We start from the raw sequence: 17,786 nt of genomic DNA on the forward strand, positions 1-17,786 counted from the left end.
CTGATCGGGGCAGAGTATTCCGAACGGCATCTTTACATGAAACATTTTTCATTCTGATTAGCCGTTTATTCTGATCACTTTTGTCCATTGAACCCCAGCTATAGTTTCTGACACTTTTAGAAGACGAGGGTATATTCCTTTATATATTTCCAAGAGAAATGTTTTTAACGCCGTTGAGAAGATTTTAAAAAAGTAATATTTTCCCTGGTGACAAAATTTTGATTCATTGTTGGATTCTGGTCTTTTGAGCGAGATATACGATTATTATCTTTTGGGCATTAATGTGCATTTATTGACATAAACTAAACCATTTTAATGTCTTTTATTTTATTACTGGTGTGTTTTTTTATCAATTAGTTTTTAATGCCATTGGTATTAAATCCTCTTCAGCTTCACGGAGAGTTGAAGGAGCAGAGAGCAGCTGAGGTGGCGCTGGCCCTTTAAGAGATGTTTTTCCTGCGCACGTGCTTGCCTAATATGGGGGCAGCAACAAACGATGACCGTTAGTTACCTCTGCGCTGCTGCTCTCCGCATCGAGCGGAGCTATAAAACCTGGCGGAGGAGAAAAAACTGTTTTGTCACAACACACTGAGATAGACGAGCGAGACTCACCGCGAGTCCCGACAAGGGAAGTTTATTCCTCGTTTTTCTGGGACACCCTATGACACGAACAAGAGTGGATAGAAAAAAGGTAAAGTGGCTTTTTTGAAGGTTTTGTTTTGTTTTGGTTTTTAGAATTGTGTATGAATGTCTTTGTTAAACCATGACTTGTCTCTGAAAAAAAAAACATTTAGAACGTATTAACAATACTGTTATACGTTTTAAATCCGATTTTCCCTCTTTTTTTAACAAGCAAACAATGTCAAGACATTATATATTTTGGATAATTTCAGTATCAGCCAGTTGTCTAAAAAACAAACACAACAGTCATATTTGCAAGTTTTAACAGAAACAATATATAGCAGTTCGTTTACTGATATGTTTTTGGTTATACTTTTGTGCTAATAGACATCTAATGATGATTTTCTTTGTTTTTGCCTATTTTTGTTCTGTCTGGATCGGGCTGGTCTACTGATGGCAGCTAAGCTAGCAACTGTTAATATGTGAGCTTCCGGTACAGGTTAAAAAAATAAAAGTCTGCTAGTTGCAGCAGCTTCTTGTGCCCATGAACTAGAATCGTATACTTTTAGATTAAAAACAAATGTTTTCGTACAAATAATATTATTGGATTTCTGCGTATGTGAGTACCACAATAACGCGTAAAGCTGCAAATGGGTGTTCAAGCAGTTGGTGGGGAAGATTGTTGTAACAGAGCCTGCTTTTATTCTGAAGGTCTCTTCCAATTGTTGGTAGTTATAAATGTGCGGGCTTGACTCCTGCTCTGTGTTTCTAAAACGAATGACCGATGGTAACCCCTCATCAATAGAACAATGAAGCAGGATGAAAGTCAGACTCGAGGACTTTTAACAGCTTTTAGATGAAGTTTGATGCCCACGTTAAACAAGTATCCTAAAAAACAACAGTTGTCGCCCTGGCTTGTCGTGCATATTGTCTTGGTGAAAATGTTTTGCGGTTTTTTTTCAAATGTATTTTTAATACACATTAATACATGTCAGGAGACATCTATTGATGTTGACAAAATATCCCTTTCTCTCTTCATTTCAAATGTAAAAGCATTTCGTGCGAAAGACTATTCTTTTTTAAAGCGACCTTTCTTTGTCATGACTGCAGAAATGTTCTGCGCATTTAGTCTGCAGCTCATTTTGGGTCTAAAAAGCGAAACAGCGATGCATTTTGAAAGAGAAAGGAAGACAAAAGAGTTGAGGGGAAAATGGACCTGAGTGTGATGTAACACGTGAGCCAGAATTTGATAAACAACTTCATAAATGGGATTTTTGTGATTTTGCCACTAGGGGGCGCATGTGGTACTCTGCACCATTTGACTGGCTCAGAGAGAACCCCTTGTTTTCTGAACGTAGTGTTCAAATTGATCATGTTGTCCACATTCAGCAGATCTTGTGATTTATTAGTCCACCCAGCTTATTAAATATACATATAGATCTATATGATTGAAAATAGATATAGGTCTAAATCTATATTTAGTAACTGGACAATTGTGTTCATTTAAAATGTGCGTTTCCAAACGAGTGAGAGCATCTCTCAGCAAGAGAGAGGTCGTCTTACTGCTTTGTTTGCTGCTTGCTGCCAATAAATGGTGTGACTCACAGAGAAAACAGATGTACTTCGGGGTATTTGCAGGGGTCAGGGTGTTCTATGCTTATCCCAGCCCCACGCTCTTGTTCCAATTCTATTTCGACATTTTGAATACTCCAGTTAGGTTTGTTGCGCAAAAACATGTGTTGGGTATTAACTTTTTTTTTTTTGCGCAAAATCCCAACAGGCAATCTTTAAAAAGAAGATGCTTGCAGAGTAAAACCTAACCCAACATCTAGCAGCTTGGTTTTGAGGGAGATTGTTTAACTTCTTTGGTATTTCAGGGAGGTGAATAATTAAATTCCACAGCAGCTATCCAGGCAGCCTGGAGCCCGTGAAATGGGATGTTTAGACGTATCTTTTTAGGGTAAATGTGGTCAGAAGCCAAACAGAACAGGACTGACTGATTTGGGTTTTGTTTTTGGTACGGATGTCGTGTTTGAACATCACACTCCTTGACTTTGTTGCGTTCTCTCGTCTTCCCACGACGACCCGATCCAGAGTTTGTCTGTATAAAGGTCGTTCAGGGTAGCCTCTATTCTACTTTTCTTTCTCTGAAGACACTCAGATGCTTTTCAGAACCATTTCACTACATGGTAGAACATTTTTAGAAAGTAATGTTGCCTGATATTTACGTGCTTTTATGCCGCTGCAGTCCCTTAAATCTAAAAAAGCTTTAACAGAGACCACTGCTGAGGTCTTAGCAATTTTTAAGGGTGACACAGTTCTTTCATAAAATTAAGTATCTGTAATTGCGTTATCTACTGTCTTGCTGGAGTTAGTGCAAATGAGTGAATCAGCAGACACTTTCCCCACATCAGACCTTGGCTGCCCACGTCCACCCAGATGAAGTGTAGCCTGAACTTTGGCCAGATTGCATGAAGCTGCTCTGAATTGGTTGCAGTCGTCCTCAGTCAGAAGACAACTTTAGTTGCTGAGTGCTGCCGTTAATTTGTCTCGTCTGCAGTTCAGATCCAAACACTTTAACAGGTGAATATCATACAATTGTTTTTGGTAGTTTTTTTTATCCAAGGAATAATTCTTTTTCCTGAAATTACATAGGAAGCCAAATAATGGCTTTTTGCATGATGCTTTTACCGTTTTTTGCTTTAAAAAGATCTCATTGACTCCTCGTTGTATTTGCCACTATATTTGGCGCAGTTTTACTTGGTTTGGGTTTATCCACGTCACCAGTTTCTGTTCTGTTTTCAAATAATGTTCAGATGCTTAAGAAAAACCCTTCTGCCAACCACAGGTCAGCACGTCCAGAGGGTTGGGTCTGTGGCTTTTGCCCCACTTGCGTGGAGCAACTACTGATCTGGTCTTTTTGGGCTTTTCAGTGAGGATCAGGAGTTTGCTTGTGAAGGTGGGGAGAAGACAACATGGCAGTCTCCACTCAGTTGGGTTTGCTGCTGTGGAAGAACTTTACCTACCGACGGAGACAAACTGTAAGTGATCATAATGTTCCTTTAGCCATAACTGATCTGCATTTGCCATGTTGATTTCTAGAATGGTTATTTTTACATAATAATTAAGTAATTCATCTTTTTTATGTGCTTTATTGATACCTAAGGATTCTTAATTCTGTCTGATAAAAGCTAGGAACCGGATATTGATAAATCATGTAATAAAATGGTTACGGTATGACGGGGTGGGATTATATAAGTTCGCTTCCTTCCACTCCCTTTCAAGCAATATTTATTAATCAGTTTGATTCGTCATTGTATGAATGTATAACTGATGATTATATTGTTTTTGTGTATTACTCTTATTTGATTGCTTGAAATAAACCATTTCAAATCAAATAAAAAAAATCAAAAACTTACAGATTTGTATATTTATTTTTGAAATATTACATGTTTGTGGAACAATATTGTTTTATCTAAACTTTTTGCTGGGGGTTTAAGGTTTCATTTGTGGCCCATATGTCAGAGATTTAATGAAGTTACTGTCCTCCTTTGTGTTTGTTCTCCCAGTCAAAGTGATGCTAATGACATTCAGTCTGGCACTGCAGCACTGGGCTTCTTTATGTGTAGCTCATCTGCATACAATCAGGCTGTTTGTCCTCCAAGTGGTTGCGGTTCCTCAAAGTGACGCTGTGGCTGCTCGACTTTCAGTCTAGTGACTTCCAACCGAAGGACACTGAGAGTCTCTAAGACAGTAGCTTTATTCTTAATCCCCCACAATGCACGTCTGTCCTGCTGTTTCAGGCTGAGACAGGGTCAGCAGAACTGCACAGACGATGAGAAGGTGCAGACGGAAAAGCTTGTAATCATTTAAACCCAGCAGATCCGTCTCACTCGGTTACAAGTCCTTCACCGAAATGCTTTACCCAGAATTCACATGGGCTCGCGATAGGGCCATTTTTGATTAGTAAAACATTGCTACTAAAAAGTGTAGCATTCAAAACATTGGAGTAAATAAGAAAGTGTTGACTTTAGTGCACTAATTCTTGTGCATTTGATGCATTTGTGTGTCAAGAATGTTGTGTAAATCAGTGTTTCTTCTCCTCTGTGCCACAGATCCAGCTGCTCATTGAGATCATCTGGCCCCTGTTCATTTTCTTTATTTTGATATCAGTCCGGATGTATTACCCACCCTATGAACAACATGAATGTAAGTCCTTGTGTTTCAGAAAACAAACCTTTTTCAGTAGAGATTGGTAGAAACTGATAGAGTTCCAATACACCATCTATATTTAGGCGCAGTGTTTGGCACAAAGTCTCAGGAAAGATCAACATGCTTTTTACCAAAGGTCCTTTTGACTGACAAACAGTGTTGATGTGTTGAATTTGTCAATATTAGAACTGTGACTTAGTGATATCACCTCACGTCCTGGAAAATGATTTTCTGGTGCAGCTGGTTTGTGCAGCGCGCCTGCGAATGGCAACTTATTTGTTTTGAACCCGAAGGGCGTTATGAAAACCGGATTCTTCTCTGTTTTTCCAGGCCACTTCCCCAACAAAGCCATGCCCTCTGCAGGCACCCTGCCATGGGTTCAAGGCATCATCTGTAACGCCAACAACCCCTGCTTCCGTCATCCCACTCCGGGAGAGAGTCCAGGAGTTGTGGGGAATTTTAATGACTCAATGTGAGTGAAATGCTTTTTTCATGGATGAATATTCACGAGTTCCATTCTGTTCTAATCATCGTCATTTTGGCTTTGAGTCATCGTTCTCTTTTTGCATTTACTCAGGTAAACAGGTCTGAAACAGAAAATGCACAAAGCTGATACCAATGTTGTGTTTCAGGCTTCAAAACCAGAGTAGAAACAGGCACCTATTCCAGGAGAAAAAATCTAGCTTGTCTAAATCAAAATGAAACAAAACAGCTTTGTGAAACCTTCTGCTTGATGAATTTCTTCTTTTCTTTCTTAACATCACCAGAATCTCTCGTTTATTGACTGATGCCAAGAAGATCCTGCTCTACTCTCAGAACGATAAGAGCTACGAAGGCTACAAAGGACTGCTGAGGGCCCTCAGGAAACTTCAGAAGAACACTGCCCGTAAGAACAACCCTTTCAGTAAAACTGGAATTCTCATTCAGTTTTCTTCACTTTTAGCAAATTTATCAAATAAAATAAAATAAAGGAAAACAACAATAGAAAAACAAAAAGTACAGTACACACAGTACACACAGTACACACAGTGCACACACACTTTAAGAAGCTAGAAAAAAAATCCTGCTCATTTAAAACATGCTCAACCGTTCTGCTTTGTTTAAAGCGTCACTCCAGTTGTCTTTTGAAGTGTTCCCAGTGGTTTTTTAATTATGATTATGCCAGTTTTAGGCAAAACCCAAAAGCCTGTGTCGTATTCTAGGACATAGTTTCTGCAGAGCGACAGGGAACCCGCCTCTGAAATGTGGGCGGGGACTGTTTTGTGCAGATTCATGAGACTGGAGAACTTGAATGATGTTCCATGTTTTTACGTAACACTGCATGAACACATTCAGGTGCCATAAAGTACAGCATGAGGTTTTGCTGATTCCTTGATGCTGAATCCAGATATAGTTTGTTCTGTGAAAGCTAATGTCGCTCATCTTATCAGCAGTTAGGAAGTGATAAGATGGCGTCCCCTGTACATGGCCTTTGTGATTAGTTGCACAAGATGGGAACAAATGGGGTTAGCGCTGGTAGAATCAAAGAGACGTTTTTTATCTACTGCCTGTTTTTCTGGTCCTGTATTCAGACGTTTTCTCTGTATTTCAATTGTCTTAAGTGATTTGCCAAAAGGTTTTAGTTATTTTATTTCAGGTGCAGAGTTGTTGGGCAGTAATTTCAGATCCTCAGACCTCAGGTGGTAAAATGCAGAGAGTGTTGAAGCAAACAGCTGACGTCTCTTCAATACCGGCTTGAATTAAAAAGCTGAAAATGGACTCCCTCTTGTGTTGCTTGATAATGTGGTGATTATCAGGATGAGCAATGAGGTTTAAATAGGAAAGCCAGGGGAGTTGGTGCAGAGAAGGCAACCTTTACATAGGCAGAGAACCCAATGCACGTCCCTGCTTTATCAGATGAAAGAGGGCAGAGTTCATATAGGTAAAAGTCAGCAGAAATATGGAGAAGGAGAAGTCATTACTTGCTTTTTGCGTCCATCACAGCATCATGGAGGCGAGATTCCATTCCTGCAAACTGCAGCCGCAGCTGACACTTGCTGATTTGAATGTATGTCAGCACTTCCTGTTCTTTGGGATAAAGTTGCTGTCGATTCTGGAATTTTCAGCCCCTTGGGCCAGTTTTCCCAGAGATCACGCTGGTGTCTGTTGTTTGTCACGTCAGGATGGTTAAATGACTAATGACAGACAAAAGGTTGCATGTTCAGACTGGTGTTGATGAAGGGCTCAGCTGTTGACAGACAAGTAAACATGAAAGAATACTGTCCAACTCAGCACAGCTCCAGATGAGACAAATAAGGACATAAAACGCAAACATTTCACACAATCCATTTATTTGTTGCAGTCGCTGCTGGTCTTTCAGTTTGAACACTTATGCGTGACAGTTTTGTATTTCCTCAAGAGGATTTGAGCTCATGTCCGTGGGGCTTTAAAGTCTGGCTGGGAGACTTCTTTAATTCTATTTAGTAATCCCTGCAGTAAAACCCCCTGATAGTTGAAGTTGTATAGAAAACCGCAGAGGACGGCAGACGCACAAAGGTGAAAACAGAATATCAAAACGTCCACGTTTAACTCAATTTGTACAAATGGTTCTTTCCAAGAAGATAAACAAGTGCTGGTATTAAAACCCCCAAAAACAAGCAGCGTGACTTTTGAGCAAACAGAAACGCACTGTTCTCTTTCACTTCCTCCTAAGGGATGTTCAGCTGAAGTGTGTTTCCTGTGGCTGTAGATGTCATCTGGTACTGAGCAAAAAGACACAAGGATACACTTTAATGAAGGGGAACAGCAAGAAAACACCACTATAGCTGTGATAGTAAAAAACTTTCCAGATCTAACTCATTGATGGCAAAGTTAGAGCCCCCTTCAGGGATCCAGAGGAAGACAGTAGTCAGGTGCACGGTTGGAAGGATGCACATTAGATGGAAAAGCATAGAGGAGATTATTGATATTTGCAATTGGTCTTTGTTTGGAAAATGTATTTACTGAAGATTAGGGTCATTGACAGAATGCTACAGTATCCTGGGTCTCAGAAAAATCAATACAGTTCCATGCATCAAGCTGTGCGGACGCAAAGCACATGCGGTCTCTTTGGAACCGCTAATCTTTTTCGGGTTCACAGAAAGTTTAAGAAAGGTTTTCCTGACAGAGATAAAGGATAAGTTGAAGCAAAAAGCAGGTGTGAGACAGATAGGGAGCAGTATCCGGGTTAAGGTTGAACGCTCTGTTGTAACCTCTGCTGACAAGAACAGCTACAGTAACAGTGCAGATGTAGAACTGGAACTGGAACAGCAGCCACTTTATGCAATGGCTTCAGTGCAATGCAGACAGCAGACACGGCTGTTATTAGTGCTCCCAGTGATTCAGGATCCGTCATTTAATGAGACGCTTTATGTCAAACGACTGTGAGACACTCGCACGAAGGGTTTTTCCTCAAAGTGTCTGCAGGGGAGGTTCCAGGGGAAAAAGAAGAATTCTACGATTATTTGGGCAGGTTGTCGGCACAACCTACGCTGAGTTTGGTAAAGCAAGGGATGATGGCTGATCATGGTGTTCGTTATCAGAAATCAACAGACGCCACAGAGCCCTGAAGGCTGCTTTCGCAAAGTGCGTTCATTTCTGATAATGTACACTTCTTATATACCACTGTAACTTACTACAGAAATAAATATTTGATCAATGTTTAGTATTTTAATCTTTTTTAGTTTAAATGGTTTATTCACAAAAAGAAGACTATTTGATATGCGGTGCCGTGCGTTGTCATGGCACGATCTTTGCTGATCGTCATGATGGGTTAAGGAAAGCATCGGTTCAGAAAGAAAGTTTACCTCTTACAGCTTGTTTTTTCCAGATGATGAAGCTAAAGTTTGTTTTATAGAAGTGATGTAGAACATTTAAGCGATGTGACTGGAACTTCTTTCTTAGGTGTACATTATCACTTTTTTTTAATCCACGCCCAGCAGCCAATCAGAATCGAGTTTTCACCTGGACCGTGTTATAATGTCTTTAAAGGGGCTACAAACCAACGACATTTACGACACAACCCTCTCTGCTTGTGTATTGCTGCCCATCAAACACACACTTTGCTAAACTGCAGAAACTAAGTCTGATGCCAGGAATCCATCACTGAAGACGCAGCCTCCTCGTTTGTTCTGATCTTCTTGAAAACCTCTGTTCCTGAATGATTGAACATCTGTTTTTTTTCTCCAGGTTTCAAGCTGAAGGACTTCTTACAAGACAATGAAACTCTTTCCCATTTTCTGCACCACAATGCATCTCTTCCTCACCACACGCTAAGGCACATTGTGGAGGCCGAAGTCAATCTTGAAAAGGTACGAAATTCCATTCCTAAAGTATCTATGGGGACGTATGATGAAATCCTCTGAGGCCTCCTGGTTGTGTCCATTTCATCCAGGAGATAATCGTATTCCCCCGGCCAACGTGCCTGTTCATAAATCTGATGACCTTGGCTTCACAGTCTCTGTTGGACCAAAGGATTTTTCTGTAGCACAGCTAAGCCGTTAATACCCAGCAGTAGAATCACAGAGGGTGGGGGTTGTGGCTGCACACTGTACCGGGCACTGACCCCTGTCCCATCTGTCTTTATATTGTTTGTTTGGATTTTTCCCTCTTTGAAATAACAGGATTTATTGTTCCCAACACATTAGGTGTATTTTTGTTTTAGTCAACTCCTCTCCTGATCATAGAACCTTCTTCTAAACTGACAAAGTGATGGTTTCTACACGGACCCTCCTGAACATTCTCCTTCCAGATGAAGTGTATCACATCCCCACAGCCTCCATTTCATCGCTGCTGCCTTACAGTTTCAAGGCTATCATCCACTCATTTCTCCTTTTTGCACTTCCCCCTCCCCCCCCTCACATTGCTCCTCACGTGCAGAGCCAGAGGCTCCAAGTCAAAAACATGTTACGCCATCTAATGCTGCGCCGCTCTCCCCGTCCGCTGGACGTCTATTGATCAGAGAGCAACATTCCCCCCACCAACATTTCAGGGCAAAAAGGAAAATAATGGGATTCCTAATCCCACTCTATCAGTGTCTTAAGTTAGTATTTTTCATCATTGAGAAAAACACTGACTAAGAATGAATGAATGAAGTTCCATTAAAATAGTTTCTAGGTTTTTATTGAACGAGTGCTTGAAATAAAAATTTGTGTCACATTTGTGAAACAAATAAAGTTGTCTCCTCTGCAAAAGCAAAGGTCGTCAACAAAAAGTGCCTTTACAAAAAGACTCAGCCTTTTTCCTCTAACTCTGTTCTTTCATAGCTTCCAGCACATTGTCATAACCCTGGAAAGTATTTCTTAATGTTTTTTCTCTGTTTATCTACAACCATTTAGGTGCTCACCAAAGGTTTTGGGTTCCATCTTCGCGACCTCTGCAACACCACCTCTCTGGAGGAGTTTGTCGTGATTGCTGACCCTAATGTTTCCCGTTTAACTCAACAAATAATCTGCAACTCATCAAGTGACTGGCTGAACAAAGCTCAAAGCCACTTCCTCTCCAACTTGGATTTCCTCAAACCCATCCGGGTAAGTCTGAGCACAGGAATGGACGGGGTTCACCCTGACAGTCAGTCATTTGTTTGTGGACGCTATCACAAGATGCTTTTGGACCAGAAGTACTCACAACCCTTTCCATTCCGCTTTAATCAAAGAGCGTGTGAACCACTTGTGACACAAACGCTCCGCGATTAACTGTAACTTTGTGTCGACCGGAGGAAAAAAAACCAAAAAAAACCTGCCATAACCCCCAGAGGTTGAAGCGGTTATACATACGACCAAAATACTCAAACGCGCCATCAAAAGTATGATTACATTCTGGGTAAAAGTACAGTTTATCAATAATATTTCCTAATAATTGCAGCATTTAGAGTGAATTATCAAAAGTACAAAAATAAGTTTTTATGCGACTGCGGGGGACTTGATATCAAAATAAATTCAGGAGTCAACCCCCTGCTCTCTGTCTTTGTATTTCAATCGTTCTTTTTTTTTAGTCCCTGATCCTGTCCTGATCCTTTACTAGTCAGGATCCCTGTCCTCTGCATGCATGCTTCTACCCGTAAAACCCATTCGCTGAATGTGAGTCACTGCAGCAAGAGGTGGACAGAATATTCGGAAGCATAAGACTTTCCTGGAATAAACTACCAAACAAAAAAAAAAGAAGACGTCAGGACTTTTCATGAAACATTTGTCTTAACATCCGCAATTTGCTGGCCAGCAGTTCTAATATGTTACAGCCTTGAAGCAATTGTGGAAATTCTCTGCAATCCAGTCCAAAGTTTAGGACTAAGAACTATTGCAAAACTTAGTTCCTGCCTTCTGTCCTGTGTGAGGAGGAGAAATAGTTAGGAAAGAAGTGGATAATAGAGAAACGGATGTAGCTGATGAGTAAATCTGTTCTCTCTTCAACAACACAAACGTCAGGCCTTCCAGCAGCCGACAGCTCAGTCTGTGATAAATGAGAACCCACACAGATAAACACTGACGGACCCACACAGCACTTTGACAAGAACATTGGATATCAACATTTATTTTCTCAACTCCCTCCTACCTTCCAGAACCACAATGTTTTATTTTCCCTCAACTCCCCAGTGACTTTTTTCACTCCACACGTTTATATGGGTTTAGAAAGCTGAGGTTCATTGTGGCATAAGGGTTGCACGAACAGAAAAGAACAAATCCTAAACTCCACCTAAAGACAATAGTGATGTCTGGTTTGTTGATTTTAATGTTTTTTTTTTGTTTGTTTGTTTTTTGACAGAGGGATGTGAAGTCAGACCCCAAAGTTGTTCAGGAAGTCTCCGCTGCAACTGACAACCTTCTGGAGAGCCTGGGAGCGTTGGCCGTGGAGGTAAACGATGCATGCAAATATGTTTTCTAGGGTCATGCCATTCAAAGTTCAGCCACCATGTTTGTGAGGAAAATCAATTCTTTCTCAGAATTGGATACATTGAGGTAATAAAACGTGTTGCATAGCAGGTAGAAGTCCAAGCGGGGGTGCCCAGGGTCAGGGCTTTATTGACTATACATAAGTGCACATACTGTATTTGTGCACAGTTTCACGCCACTTTGCGGACTTTCTGATTTTCCTTTGTGATGCAAGCTGTTGGTTTTTAGAAAAAAATAGACAAAAAAAATTGTTCTGAAATATTTTCTGAGCATTCAGGCGCATTTATTTTGGATTTATACCTTCATTCCACATTTCTAACCTGGTTTGCAGCAACGTAGAAGTTCCTGTTAGTTCTGTTTCACTGGAAGAGCTCATCCATCCATCCATCCATCCATACATCCATCCATCCATCCCTCCCTCCCTCGCTCCCTCCCTCCATCCATCCCTCCATCCATCCATCACAGGGTTGTCAGAGCCCAACCTGGCGTAGTACACCCTGGACGGGTCGCCAGCCTGTCACAAAGCCACACACTCTCAGTCACCCTTAGGGACAATGAAGTGAAGAACTCTTTTGGACTGTGGGAGGAATGGATTGCACAGAAAAAAACCCAACTGTATTTTTATAGATTTTTTAAAATATATTTTCTATATATGTATATAGTTTATATACAAAGTGTGACTCAGGAAATCCCAGTGCAATGCCCTCATTCTTTTCATTTTCACCCGCGGTACATGATCGCACACATACAGTACACACTAACACATTGGCCTGACTTAAGCTAATGTTACTCCGTCTACACTGCTGGAATGCACTGAGAAATCAGAGATGCAGCATTTGGTTGTGTTTCTGAAAAGCACACCACAGCTCCCTCTCTCTGAGGCGGGAGTTTTGATGACTCGGCAAAAAAGAAAAAGATCCAGCTGCATGTGTGTGCGTGTGTGCATGCATGTGTGTGCACGGGCGGCTGAAGGTTTCCTGTCCACATTTCATTTGTTTTCGACCAGTTTTCGTTTTGATTCAGCTTTTCAAAGCCTCAACACGGTTCTGATTGCTGCTGCAAAGTCAGGGCAGCTGTTGGAAAACATCCTCTCACGATAAATCTTCGAGCAAGAACAGAAATCTGTTTCTTGTTCATGTGAATTATTCTTGCCACGCTAAATGGCTGTTGATGATTGAGGAGCAACATGTAATCATGCTCAGATGTTAAGTGAAGCGTTCGGCGAGCGAGCAGCAGCTGGCACAGAGGCTCCGCTGTTTGGTTGCTGACAAAATCCCGCTGGCAGAATGAAAACATGCAACCCCGAAAGGACTGTGTTGGAATCTCAAACTCCTGAGAAGATCGTCAATGGAAGAAAATGTGCATTACCAGAAAACAAGGCAGAGCATAGAAGCTTGATTTTGTGTCTATAATAACATGTAACATATCTATAATGACTACAATAGAGCACGCATGATCTGAACTATGTCGGGTTGAAGTATGTCTGCACATTAGATTCACTATTCACCTAAATTGAGAGTGAACACACCAGCCTGCTTACAGGGATGCAGAACACGACTGGATAAATTAGTCTATTTTCTCTCCAGGCTCCTTTTTTTCTGTTTGTCAGAAGTTGTTTTGTTTTTTTAACATTACAAGTCTGACACTGCAGAGGTGGGAATGTGAATTTCCCTTAAATTTGCATTTAGAATAGTCATCATGCACACATATACGCTGTGTAATAATTCGTTTATATTTTAGCATGATCATAGTCATCTTCATGGAAGAAAATGTAGAAAAAACAGGGCATAAAAATATTTTTGCTTTATCTAAATTACTTGAGCAGTTGCTGAGAAAAGCAAAGGAGAACGTGTTTCCCCTCGGTCTAAACTGTACTGCAAATAAGTCCTACTCCAAGTGTTTGACTATCTGGAGTTTTATTTCCAAAAGAGAAAGCATGCATTAGGGAAAGCACGCACTTGGTGTAAACTCTTGGTATGTTTCTTTCTGTAGCCAGCTTACAACAGGCTCTGAGCAGAACAGCTGTGTGTCTCAGCAGAGACTTGAACTATAGTAACCTCACCTGGCTCTGCTGGGAGGTTACCCACGGCCAATCCTCTTCTACTGCCTGCCAGCGACTGTGTTACAGGAATCGGCTTGTCTCACAGGTTAACTTGAGGGAAAAAACAGGATCATCTCAGGACAGAAACCTGTACGATTCATAAACTCGGCGTATTTGAGGCAAGGCTGAGAGTTAGAGGAGATGGGGATGAACAACTTGACTCATTCAGCACAATTAAAGTATCACAAGACGTTTATGCAATGAAGACACACATATCATTAGAGTAGAATGATAAACAAGAATGCACAATGAAAGCCTCACAGCCAAACCTCCCACACAAAGAGCTAGCAATAAACACCACTGTGCACACAGAAGCCCTCAGATGTTTGCAGAGACAGCAGGAAAACGGGTCATAAATGCAGCTGCAACACGTGAAAGAAAAAAACCCACGCATCTCACTTTTCTGTTTCAAAACACGGCGAGAATCCTGCATTTCATTGATGTTCAAGAGGAAAAACTAAAACTGCATAGTTGAAACGACACAATGATGTTGTCCTTCAGAAGAAGAACAGATGGACCTGCTCTGAGGCGGTCCTCTCCTCTGCTGTTTGCGTGTCATCTTGCCTGTTTACGTCTGTATTGTCAGTTAGGGCGTATTTACCTTTAAATGTCGGAACATCGCCTCATTAGCTGGAGCATGTGTCAGCTTTCCTGGCACGAGAACGACCGATGATCATAACCCCTCTCTGTCCTGGCACCCTCCTCCCCCCGTTTACATTTCCTGCTCTAATTTCTAACTACAGCAGCCGCACAAAACTCTGCAAGTCCTTCAATTTGAGTTTTCCTGTTTAAGTATGCCATTGTGTCAAGGAAAGTAATAGAAATCCATCAAAATCTGTGAATTATGTTGGGGAAAATTGATATGTCATCAGGAAGAAAGCACCGAAAGCTACAAGTTAATAGTTTTCTCATCACTTTACCTTAATTTTGGTTAAATATTCTTACTGTTTCATGGTCTTCATATGTTTGACCAGCTTATGCTTACATTGCACTGTATTCAGAAAGGATCTTCTAGTCCAAACTCATTTTCACAGAGGGCCACATCAGCATAGTGGCTGTCCTCAAAGGGCCAGATATAACGTATACATGTAACTAAATGTAATGAAAATAAATGTAACTACTCCTTGATGTTGAATAACTCATTTATTTATTAATCTAACTTTTTAAAGTGACAATTACGGTTGCATAGAAAACATATTTATGCTTGTTACTCATATTACTTGTTACTCTTGTCACTCACTCTGCATGAATCCTTTTAAATTTTGTCTGCTTATTAAAACCCACATAACTCCATTAATGAAGGATCAAACTGTCCAAGTGAATAAAGAAAAATAACTTAAACTGAGCTGCAAAGAAGATGTATCACACGTGTAACATTTGACTAAAAAAGGCTGCACACAGCTTTGCATCCAACTGATGTTTTGATGACAACAATGTCTGCATACACACATAAGACCTGCAAACATTGAACAATTGCAACTGCAGCTACACATAAGTAATATGTACTCAACTAAAAAAAATGTATTTTAAGAAACTAAAAACTTTTATGCTCTCGCAGAGTCGTGGGCCACATAAAATGGCATGGCGGGCCACGGGCCTTGAGTTTGACACACACGTGTCTCATCAGCCTAATAAAACAAAAGCATTTTTTGTGACCCACAGTTTTTAAGCCTTGCCTCTATAAAAACAAAGCCCCCCCTCCTTTATTTCTCTGCTGTCACAAAGTAGCAGCACATTTGCGTAGATGTAACGTTCTTTGATAAAGAACTTGTTTCCTGACCGCCATTTACCTTGGTTTGAACCGCAGTAAACTTCCTCAATGATGTCATCATTCATATGACTGGAATCACAAAACCAGCCGCACAATTCCTCCTTTTTGCTGGTTTCTCTGGAGAGAAGAAGGAAATGGTCAGATGTTTTTTAATTCCTTCTGGGGGCATCATTAAATCCTAAAACAAAGAGCAGAGCTGTGGGGAGTTGTGTTGCTAAAAATCATTGTTGTGTCGACTCAAAGTGTGGCCGTTTGTGTACAAGGATTTGACCTTTTTATTACAAATTTCAAACAAAAGCGCTGCGACTACCCAGCAGCCACTGGGGAAAAGGGTTGGGCAGGGCATCCTGCTGCTCCATATGTATGTCACACGTGAGAAGCTGCCTCCTCTGCACTGTGATGCCCCCCCCCCCCCCCCCCCCCCCCACACACACACACACACATACGCACTCAGAGGTAGAACAACAGGACTGGGATCAGCAGTTAAATTTATCTTAGTCTAGCAGGCGCCAAGTGCTAAGTGCCTCCACCCCACCAGAGCAGCGCCTCACTTCCACGTATAGAATATCACTCGTGCCACAGATGTCGGCCTTGAATTTCTTCAGCGATCAAGGACTTTGTATTTAGTGCCAAAGTAATTTGCTGCTATTAACACAAGACACCCTTTCCCTAATTAAATGAGAATTCTAGAATTTCCTAGAAGAAGAAAAAAAGTTCCAAAGTGAAATCCTTCATACCTTCATAAAAAAGGAGATACTTCATAATATTTGACTTTATTATTTAAAAACAATATTCAATATTAGTAAGACTTTTTTGTTGCTTTTATCTGCTTTCAGCTGTAGTAACAGAGTTTTTTTCTACCTTTATCTTAACAGTTTTCCAGCATGAAGAGTTGGAAGGACATGAGGAAGGAGATCCTTTATCTGACTGCAAACCCCACGGGGTCTCCAAACCAAATGTACCAGGCCGTGTCCCGGATTGTGTGTGGACACCCAGAGGGAGGGGGCCTCAAAATCAAGTCTCTCAACTGGTACGAAGACAACAACTACAAGGCCCTGTTTGGAAACCACGGCAACGACAGTGACATCGAGCCAATGTCCATTTACGATAACTCCTCCAGTAAGCACCCAACAATCTGCAGCTTTTGCAAAACAGCATTTTTTACTTGAGTTAACTCTGGTCAACACTCTTATCCTTTCAGCCCCTTACTGTAACAACTTGATGAAGAGCCTGGAATCCAGCCCCATCTCCAGAATGATCTGGCGAGCACTAAAGCCTTTGCTCATGGGGAAGATTCTGTACACCCCAGACACTCCAGCGACACAGAGGATCATCCACGAGGTACAGAGAGGCCCCACACGGCAGAAAGCATCTTCACCTTATGACGGGAGAGGAATTATTGAACGTGTGTGTCTTTTTCAGGTTAATAAGACCTTCCAGGAGCTGGGCGTTCTGAGGGACCTGGGGGGAATGTGGGAAGAAATGAAGCCCCAATTCTGGAACTTCATGGAGAACAGTGAGGAAATGGACATGGTCAGGGTGAGTGACGTCATTCCATCAGACTAAACAGGACTGTGCTTACAGTACGGATCCTGTTTACATGGGAGGTTCACACGAGGGTGTCTTTGTTATGCCATCACTTATCAGAAGCGACCCTGACGAAGACAGAAAATTGTGTGGCTGATAAAAGTTCAAGGAAGAGACGAGCACAAACAGATAATTCAGCTTTAACCGGTCAAGATTTTTCTTGAAGAATAGGTCGACTCTCTTTATTAGAAAACGCAGCAGGAACAAGCACAAGACTGCATTAGTTGTTTGGGTTAAGGAGGCCTTAAAACACTACCACCTAGTGGTAAAGAACAGTTACTGTCAAACTGGAGACGTTTTGGTTTCCTACGTGTAAATTTGACCTTAGGAATGATTGTTTTTTGAGAGAAAAGCAGAAAATCAGAAGATAAGATAACTTAAAGTCAGAGAGAAGCTTTTAAAAAATGTGACAAAGCTATAAAATTAGGTCAAACCACTGGGACACTTCACCACCTCTGATATCAGTCAAAAACCAAACTGCACTGCATGCAGGTTTCTTTCCGCCCAGTTGAATGATTGACTTTTAATTTAGACGTTGCTTTGTTTTGGGCCATTTTTTCTTTCGGTGTCTGTGTAAACAGAGACATAA

The 17,786-nt window shown here is 41.1% G+C and overlaps 1 protein-coding gene across 4 annotated transcripts in view; it reads left to right on the top strand.

The window, feature by feature from the left end:
* Positions 1–555: 555 nt before the first annotated feature.
* The window catches only part of LOC101163147 (ATP-binding cassette sub-family A member 1), a 31,785-nt gene continuing 14,554 nt past the window's right edge, over positions 556–17,786 (top strand). For 3 of the 4 annotated variants that reach the window (XM_004066268.4, XM_011480256.3, XM_011480250.3), the window contains exons 1-11: positions 556–691; positions 3,555–3,662; positions 4,737–4,830; positions 5,164–5,305; positions 5,601–5,719; positions 9,040–9,161; positions 10,188–10,379; positions 11,611–11,700; positions 16,486–16,729; positions 16,812–16,951; positions 17,033–17,149. In XM_004066268.4, the coding sequence (XP_004066316.1) occupies positions 3,597–3,662; positions 4,737–4,830; positions 5,164–5,305; positions 5,601–5,719; positions 9,040–9,161; positions 10,188–10,379; positions 11,611–11,700; positions 16,486–16,729; positions 16,812–16,951; positions 17,033–17,149 (1,326 nt within the window). In that variant the 5' untranslated portion in view covers positions 556–691; positions 3,555–3,596. Of the gene's footprint in view, positions 692–3,185; positions 3,205–3,554; positions 3,663–4,736; positions 4,831–5,163; positions 5,306–5,600; positions 5,720–9,039; positions 9,162–10,187; positions 10,380–11,610; positions 11,701–16,485; positions 16,730–16,811; positions 16,952–17,032; positions 17,150–17,786 lie in introns of those variants that run through there. The other variant, XM_023960589.1, reaches the window with a different exon arrangement.

The sequence above is a fragment of the Oryzias latipes genome, chromosome 1 (assembly GCF_002234675.1).
Source record: "Oryzias latipes chromosome 1, ASM223467v1".
NCBI lineage: Eukaryota > Metazoa > Chordata > Actinopteri > Beloniformes > Adrianichthyidae > Oryzias > Oryzias latipes.